The 9815-nt window shown below is 34.8% G+C and overlaps 1 protein-coding gene across 2 annotated transcripts in view; it reads right to left on the bottom strand.

The window, feature by feature from the left end:
* The window catches only part of gabbr1a (gamma-aminobutyric acid (GABA) B receptor, 1a), a 54253-nt gene that overhangs the window by 3755 nt on the left and 40683 nt on the right, over positions 1-9815 (bottom strand). For both annotated transcript variants that reach the window (XM_016507756.1, XM_016507757.1), the window contains exons 18-23: positions 9168-9300; positions 8899-9015; positions 6387-6494; positions 6096-6189; positions 3885-4012; positions 1245-1373 (exon numbers count right to left, since the gene is read on the bottom strand). In XM_016507756.1, coding sequence (XP_016363242.1) covers positions 1245-1373; positions 3885-4012; positions 6096-6189; positions 6387-6494; positions 8899-9015; positions 9168-9300 — 709 coding nt within the window. The remainder of the gene's footprint in view (positions 1-1244; positions 1374-3884; positions 4013-6095; positions 6190-6386; positions 6495-8898; positions 9016-9167; positions 9301-9815) is intronic.

Below are 9815 nucleotides of genomic sequence, written 5' to 3'. Positions count from 1 at the left end.
GTCTGTGATGGATTGGTTCTGTCTTTCAGCATTTGCGTGTGTTCCGATGAGCAGGAGAAATGGTTTTATCCAACACAATTATTCGCTAATATAGTCTATTTTTTCACATAGAAGCTTATTTTATGCACCGAATTTCTTGATAAATACATTTAATTAATGGTTAAAAAATGCACTTTAGAGTCGATATTTTTATGTGAGGATCGATCCTTTCGATACAATATCAGTATGGATACTTAAGGATTGATCAGCCCATCCCTAACACATGGAATGCGGCCGTTCACTCCATGGACCAGAGACTCTAGGACTCAGGTAAAGTACAGACAGAGAAACATAAGAAGTGTGCACCCTTCTATGTTCAATAAACTGTTAAATAGTCTTTGCCTTGTGTGTGTTTTTTTTTTATAATGAATAAGGGGATTTAAAATAACAAATGACTAAATCAATTAACAGTAAAGTAAATTTAAATAAATATAGGATACAATATCAGTATGGATACTTAAGGATTGATCAGCCCATCCCTAACACATGGAATGCGGCCGTTCACTCCATGGACCAGAGACTCTAGGACTCAGGTAAAGTACAAACAAAGAAACATAAGAAGTGTGCACCCTTCTATGTTCAATAAACTGTTAAATAATCTGTACCTTGTGTGTGGTTTTTATAATGAATAAGGGGATTTAAAAATAACAAATGATTAAATCAAACATTAACCAATAAACAGTAAAGTAAATTTAAATAAATATAGCAAAAATAACCAAATAAAACAGTGGTAGAGGCTAAACATGTGAAGTGGGCTACGCACCTGTCACAATAATTAAATTAAAAAGGACAACAATATAATACTTAACACTGCCACAGAGCGATGCAAGAGAAACTAGCAGAAATCTGTTTCACATGATATTTAGAGTTCAACAGGCATTATACAATATAAATAAAACTTATATTAAGAAAATAAGCATAATACTATGATTGACCAGCACTGTGTAAAAAATAAAACTATTAAAAGTTAAAAAAAAATAAATAAATCTCTAAGACAAAGATCACTTTACTATTCTGAGGAAACAGTATCTCTTGCTGAGATCAAAACATAAACTTAATGCACTATTTGCAGTGACAAAAAAACGAAACTGCAGCAAGGGAAAGAACCAAAATCAGACAAAACGAGAAATCGGTGTCTGCCATAAAGACAAACCAGCGTGAATGTGGAAGTGAAATGAAGCAGGGGATTATTTGAGTGCTTGTACCTTGGGCACAAAGAGCACCACGAGGGTGATGTACACTGAGAAGATGATGGCCAGAGAGGCGAATGCAAATGAAGCATCCTGCTGAGAGGAGAGGATCATGGTCACCGGAGCAGTAATCATGCACAGCACCTGGAGACAGAATCAAAAAACAGAGAATAACGTTAATAATGTGAATCTATAACTGTGAAGATATAACTTAAACCAGATTGTTAGGACTCACTTAAGAAATTAAATTAAATTAAATTAAATTAAAGTTAGAAATGTTGCTTAGCATCTCAGTGAATTAAGTTAATAAATAAATAATAAATTAATTAATAAAAATAAATTAAACCTAAATAGTAATATTAACAAAAGACAAAAAAGCACATACAATTACTAAAGAGAGAACAACGTTATTAATGTGAAGATTTAACTGCTTTCGTTTTTCTAATAAGATCTTTAGAACTCACTGTCATTTTACAGGTGATTAAAAAAATGTATAAAATAAAAATAAATCAATTTAAACCACTTACATATGTGGTCTTGATCGGGTTTGTAAAAATCAGATTTCATGTGTTTGTTTTGCTATTCAGACAAAAGAAAAATCTAAATGGACTTGAGTCAGATAGTTTTTTACAGATTTGTAAATACATATATATTTGTAAATACATATACTGTATATTGCTGTCTAAACAAGGCCTTTGTGTACCAAACTATCATCACCACTAGAGGGCATAAATTAACTGTAAGAAAAATTTAACTTACAGAGCAGAAATGGTGTGAATGAGAACTGAGAAAGTGATGAGATAAAGATACTGTAGTGGGAAAAATGAAAGAGAGAGAGCAAGAACTGTTGATGAAAAAGAGAGGTCATTTTGTCGAAACACTTGCAGGAGGCGGCAAAGAGATGAAGATCTTATACGGTGAGTGGAGATGTCATATCTGGTGAACAGTGTGGAAAAATAACTTGTATTTACCTTCAACGGCCAAGAATGACTCTACAGACAGATAACAGCTAGCAATGAACTGACTGCCATGACTGGACAACAACGTCCAGAGCACCACAAGTCTATTTCCTCTCTGACCTCAACAGCACTGGAGCGATATGAGCTACTCTGTGCTATTCTACCAATCACAAAAACATCGGCTGATGGGAAGTAAACCGCTTGTTACGTTTGAGAGCTCAACAAAAATAGACTTTTTCTGCTGTACGTAGATCAGATTTGTACTTTCCCTGGCAACATTTTTACAGACTCGTTTCTGAATCTTGCATCACTGTAAAGCAGACAGCAAATCCTTTGTTTTTGATCAACCCGACAACCTTCGAGTAGCATCAAAGCAGGCATGTTATTCCTGACACATGGCAGAAACATGGTGCCGTTCTGAGACTTAATCTGATCTTATGTAAAATAGCTGTAGGACTGACGTAAAGCGTTTGCGTTCCCAGTGAAGTGTTACTTGTTTCCTCATTAGGATGTTTTAGTCTGAGTTTGAGCAAAAGGGTGCAATTATGCAAATCAGCCTGCGAAGCACTTGGAGTTATTGCCGGAATCAAACTGTTTGCAAGCAGTTGAGCAATTCAGAGCGAAGCACAAAATGCCAGTAATCAACACCTCATTCAAAAACTGTGCTAAAAAAAGCCCAAACACAAGGCGAACGTTGTTTTTGGCAAAAAATAAATAAATACACTTAAAATTAGCATTACATCAATAGCTATTATTTTGTTTTCACAGTGAGACTTTATTATAGGTTATAGATCATTTTAATACACTAATTTAATTGAAATTATATTTAAATTATATACAAATAAATCGTATAAATATGTTACACACACACACATATTCTTCAGAAACCATTCTATTATGCTGATTTGCTGCTCAAGAACATTTTTTTTATTATTATTATCAATGTCGAAAACAATCATGCTGCTTAATATTTTTGCAGAAACTGTGATACATTTTTTAGGATTCTTTGATGAATAGAACATTTTAAAGAACAAGTATTTTCAATGGAAATCTTTTGTAGACAACATTAGAAATGTCTTCACTGTCACTTTTGATCAATGTAATGCATCATTGGGGAAGTATTAATTTCTTTCAAGAAAAAAAACATTACATTTTGTGATTTGAATAACTTTGTGATTTCATTTTTGTCTTCTAGCAGATAAAGAGACATTTTTCATGAGCGAACGGTTTATCCTACTTCTACAGTGCAGACAGAGAGCATTTGAAGTGAGAGGCGGCAAGTAAAACACTGGGAGCCGCTTGGAAATAGTCACTTGCTGAGTCACAATTCATTTTCAATGAGACGGACGAGCAACACAATACCACCCCAGAAACTGCTTCAGCCCCGGGCGACAGCGTATATTGCTTATGCAGGTTTCTGCCACTGCTTATAAGCAGTTTCACAATTAACTTAGCCTTCTGTCATATATTTATAAAGGAGTCACATATTGTGGCTGTTAAACTCCTGGGGAAGATATAATAGTTGAATAGTTTTGGCTGTAAGGGCACAGTATTCATAATATTCATATGATATATATATAGCTATATATTAGATGAAACAGTCAAATGTGTTTCTCCCGGCTGTCAGCAACGGTTAGGCTACACTATAAGAACATTATGTGCTGTGAATATAGAAATAGCCAGCAGTTAGACTTACAGATACATTGTAGATGGCCATGCCAACCGCTCTATGGTCATTAATCTTCTCCGTGGAAATGGACTTGGTCTCGTAGGCCAGAAAGATTCCCAGCAGCAGCAGAAGTCCCTTGTAGCCGTACACCACACCTGAAGGGAGAAAGCATTACTTACAGTATAGTGAGTGCTCTTAAAGCTCTGAGGTAGGCTTAAGATAATGTCTCACATGGAAACTGTATGCTTTCTATTTCTGTGCTACTTGAGCTATATGTGATGGTTTTAAGTGTAGGCTCTTTTTAAACATTTGAACCAGTTCTTTGTGATGAATCTATTCAACTGATGCACATTGGAAACTAGGAGTTTTGGGAGTGAAACAGTGAAGTGGTTGATTTTTTTTAAATCATAAATAATATCACATTCTATACTACCATTTAGATGTTTGGGATGAGATAGAGTTTATTTTGTAAGAAATTAATATTTGTATTCAACAAGAATGCAATAAATTGATCAAAGGTGACGGTAAAGACAATGTTATAAAAGATTTTCATTTTAAATTAATGCTGTTCTTTTGCATTAATCATCAAAGGATCCTCAAAGTATCACAGTTTCCACAAAAATATGAAGCAGCACAACTGTTTTGAACAATGATAATAATAAGTAGTGCTGTCAAATGATTCATCGCGATTAATCGCATCCAAAACACGTTTTTGTTTACAGAATATATGTATGTGTGCTATGTATATTTATTATGTATATATAAATACACACACATGCATGTATACATTTCAGAAAAATGTTATGTTTATATATTAAATATGTTTATATATCATATAAATTATATTAATATAAATATAGACATGTAAATATTTTCAAAATATGTACTGTATGTGTGTGTATTTATATATACATAATAAATATACACAAATCACACACATATATTATGCAAACAAAAACTTATTTTGGATGCGATTAATCGCGATTAATCGTCTGACCGCATTAATAATAAGAAATGTTTACTGAGCACAACATCAGCATATTAGAATGATTTCTGAAGGATCATGTGACACTGGACTGGAGTAATGATGCTGAAAATTCAGCTTTGCATCACAGAAATAAATTACATTTTATAATATATTAAAATAGAAACCAGTTATTTCAAATATTAGTTTTTAGTGTATTTTTGATCAGATAAATGCAGCCTTGGTGAGAGACTTCTTTCAAAAACATTACAAATTCTTACCAGCCCCAAACTTTTGAGCAGTAATGTATAAAACCTAATAGAAAACGTAATTTCGAATTTGTGATATTTTTGTGTGATGACATAAATGCATGAGTCTATTGGGTTTTGGGTTGACTCTATAAGATTTTAATATTACTAAATGTTTTCTGCATTACAGTAAATAGTTTTCCATATTACAGTAATGAAACCTGGTGAAAATGTGCTTAATTGTCATAAAAGTGTTGCCAAAAATCTTTCTGGCCCTAAAAAAAGTGACATATGACATGTTTGAGAAGATAGATGATCTCTGTCCTGTCTTTAGTTCCATTTTTAGAAAGCTCTGAAACAAATGAAAATACAAAAACAATAAATAAATAAAAAGAGGAAGAATGATAAAGGAAGTGAGAGAGTAGAGAGGGACTAATAAGTCACATTAAGAGTTTAATCTTGTTTTGAGTTCAGGGAAGGTTTTTTTTCTCTGTAATATTATCTTCCTGTACAGCGTGAGAGAGTCAGGCTATGAGATCCAGACCTGGGCACTGACCCACAAAATGTAATTTTACACTGCGGCACTCTGATAGGAAGTCAGAGCAAGAGAAAAAGTGCGAGAAAGAGATAGTGAGAGAGAGAACGAGAGAGGAAAAGAATGAGTTGTGGAACGGTGAGAGGAATTCAAAAAACTCTTGAGCATATAACAAATTATTAATTTAAATTTCCAAGACAGATTGTATCACTGAAGTGTAGAACGAGAAGCAACCGTATAGATAATTAAACCCCTAGAAATGAAAATAGACCAGGGGTGTCAAATGCACAGCGCACAGGAAAAATATTATGTAATATTAAGTAAATTATGCAAAAAAAAAACAAAAAAAACATCATGTTTATTATCGTTATGATATATTCATATTCTTGAGTTTCACGACAAACTTTAATATTCAGGATTAGGGTTTTTTTAAATTAAAAATACTGCACTAAAAAGACTGTGGACAGAGTGAGTGAGTGTTGGATACTTACCAAGCCACGTGTTCATCTTCTCTGAACTGCAGTGCTCGAGAAGAGGCTGAATCAACACATCTAGATCTTCTTTAGGAGCCTCTTTAGTGAACTTCTGCTTAGAGCGAGAAAGCAAGAGAGCACTTTAAAGGACAGAGATTGAGGTCAATGCAGCAGAGCACTGCACTACAATCCTTCACCATTAACACCTACTTCCATGAGCTTGCTCGGCAGAAATTTCCAAGGAATCTCAGAAAAAACACATCATAAAAATCACAGTAACAACAAGAAAAAAATAAAGTGTCACCACACCTCCACAGTTATGTGCAGAGGGTCCACGATCTGCCAGATAAGCAGAGAGAGAACATCAATAGCCAGCAGAACTGCAACGGTCGCATACAGCTTCCACGGCTCCAAATGCTGCGGTTAAATAACAAGACCATAATCGTTAGTCAATGATACACAGTTGCAAAATATCAAGACACTAACGAGAAACTGCTATACTGTGTAGCGTCTGGACCAATCAAAAACACAATTTTTCATTTGCCTTAACCAGGAAATTAACGTTCTTAGAATTGACAGACAGTTGACCCTGATAGGTCAAGTAAATATCTACAGTGGATCTAAATATGTATAATTAATTATAACTAGTTATGATTAATTATTCATATTTCCCCATGAGCTGATTCGCTACACTGTAAAGGGGCGAATAAAAGTAAATGTAAAACATGTATGCATGGTCACAGCAGTTGTAGACATTATTGGAATTTTTTCTGTGGAACACAAAAGGAGAAAGTTGTTGAAAGTTGTGTTTATTGCATGCAGCTTATAAGAACTCAGTAGAAAAACATGTTTTCATGTCACTATTTTATAATCTTCATAATCCATATTCGCAATTTGGGTAAACATGATTCCTTTTGCAGGCATTAGTGGAAAAGATTAAACAGCATGGTAAAACAAAAACTAAAGGAAAAGGCCAAAAAACACAACAAAAACATCATAAAAGCATTACGATAGCTTTGTGTTGAGAAACAGATCTACGCAAAAACATGCAGCAATGAAAATTATCAGTAAATAATGACTTGGTCAGTTTTACACAAAACTACTGTAAAGGTCTTTGCACATGGAGTCCGAAATTCTCGTCCGAAAGTTTCGCATGTTAAAATATAAATACGACCTCACATTGTGTCGATCATGTGTTCACACTGCCTCTGAGAGTTTCATCTGTCATAAAAAAAAAAATTCGGATCAGGTTCGATTTTCTGCGTTTTTGGCTTTAATGGTGATATACTGTATTTTTCTTTTTGGAGTTTGAAAGTCATTTCATGACAAGAGCTTTAAAAAGTTTCTTCAAATAAGTTCTACTTTTATGTTCCACAGCAAAAAAAATTAAAAGTATATGGGTTTGGATCGAATCAATGGTGAGTAAATAGCGACAGAACTCTTTTTAAGAATCACCGCATTCGAGGTGCTGTTCTGAATAACACGTTTATTTTCCTGTCAAGGTAAATGACGGAATTGCTCTGACACCATAACAATTGCGTTTACTCCACTGCATGGTGGGTAACAGGAAAGCAGAATGCCAATCAGAATGCCACATGACGAAAGTCATGTGTTACAAATGTGGACTTATTTTCAGTTGCAATCCCATCCATTAATCCATGGCCGCAGGCTCCCTCCAGGCCCTCAGACTGGGAAAACGGGATAGAACCGAGCCTCACTGCACACTTTCTCCTCTCTCTCTCTCTCCCTTAATCACCGTGAAGGCGTCAAATGACCCAAGAGCCCCCAGTTTCTACCACATTCTGCCTGAGCGCTGAACTTTCTTCAAGTGCTGTCGAACCACTTAGGCAAATTGCCCCATTACGGACATCGGGAGAGTTGAAAGTCATCTCGATTCGTCGTGCAGAGCGCTTGAATAATAAAACCCCCTGAAGGTCGGATTTCGGTAAAAGAAGTTTAACGCTCATCCATGTTCATACATATTCCATAGTTGGGGTAATCTGGTTGTCGTTTGATGAGGTCTTAGGGTTTCCCTAATGCCGTGTCTTATTGCTTTAGGACACGGGATCAGAGCGAACACACGTGTCAAGATGCTAATAGTGTGTTTGTGTTGTGTAAGGAAGAAACGGACAGAACTTCTCGCAGCAAGAATAAGAGAGAGAAGGGGGAGGTTCTTCTCTATTTCATGCTGGGAAACTTCATCTAACGCTGTAGAGTCAGCAGTGCTGGATTCTTTAATATGCAGTAGATAACAGTGAATTTGGCAGCGCTGCATAACGTGAGCACGCTGCTCGTCACATCTGCAGATTCTGCAAAATTATCTGAAAATAATTAAGGGGTTACTGAAAAATGCAAAGTCTTGAGCAAAGCCTACAAGCCCTGTCATCATTCTAATTAAACCAGATGTAATTTATTTTAAATTCATTACTCAGTTCACCCAAAAAATGAAAATTCTGTCATCATTTACTCACCCTTGTGTCATTCAAAACTTGTACAGTTTTCTTTCTTTTGTGGAGCGCAAGCAAATGTTTAGCAAAATTTTTACAGTGCCACAGTTTTTGGAATATAATATGAATAATTATTACAATAAATAATTATCAAATTATCATATATATATAGAATAAATATATATATATATATATATATGTGTGTGTGTTTATATATGTATATATAATTTTATAATTGCAATTTTTATATCAATAATTGTTATTTATTAATTGAAACAACATGAGAAATGAGTAAAGGATGGCAGATTTAAATTTTTTGGTAAACCATCCCTTTATAGGCAAGATACATTTTTTACCCACTCAAAATTATTTACCTTTCTCTTCTCTTTTTTCTCATCCTTCTTGGTGAAGACGGTGTGAACCCACCAGATCTTGGTGAACATGCTGCCATAGGCTAAACTGAAGCCTAGTCCAAGCAACCACAGGCGAAACTACGAGAGAATGAGAGACAGAGAGTTAATTTGGGAGCTCAGCTCCAAAGCAGCTATTCGTTTTTTACAACAAATCTTCGTCTTGCTCAAAGGCCAAGGCTGAATGAGAGGAAACGGCAATAAAAAAGTGAGTATAACATTTTTGACACTACCTGGCACACCACGGGGAACTGTGATCTTTGGATATGGAGGCCATCGATGCCCAGAGGAAAGACAGCTGCTAATGCCAGCACGCAACCCACCGCCGTCATGTTGTTCAGATAGGGCTGAGAGTTCTGAATGTATCTGTCAGAAGAGTTACAACAGACTACAGATATATTACACTGTTTCAAAATGAGAAATCCAAAACATTTTAAGCTGAGCTGAAATATTGTTTTGTAATAGTCATGGGAGCATTTAAAGGAGTCATAAAATCGTGAAAAAAATAATTTTCCTTTATCTTCTAAAATAAGAGTGTCACAACTTTTCTCTCCAGTTCAGTTTCCTCCCCAGTTCAAATTGGGTTTTATTAAAACCTTTATCCACGATTTCATTTCAGTCATAATGGTTTGCATGCCACATTTTAGCACAGAGCATTTTGTGAACCAGCCACAATGTGATCCAGCTTTGCAAACAACTTCTTAATTATTTTTGCTTTTCTTTTTCAGTAAAAATATCTAATAACTCTTAAAATAAGATAAAATTACTTGGAGAAAATATGTGTAAGATAATAACTTAATGACTTATTTTCAGGCAATATTTCTTGAAAAAAAAGTATTTTTTAAATGTTCCAATACCACTGGCAAACTTTATATATATAT

This window comes from Sinocyclocheilus anshuiensis, unplaced genomic scaffold, assembly GCF_001515605.1.
Source record: "Sinocyclocheilus anshuiensis isolate Anshui unplaced genomic scaffold, SAMN03320099.WGS_v1.1 scaffold758, whole genome shotgun sequence".
NCBI classification, from domain to species: Eukaryota; Metazoa; Chordata; class Actinopteri; order Cypriniformes; family Cyprinidae; genus Sinocyclocheilus; species Sinocyclocheilus anshuiensis.
The sequence above is the reverse complement of the archived record's forward strand: the minus strand, read 5'-3'. Positions and strand labels throughout refer to the sequence as shown.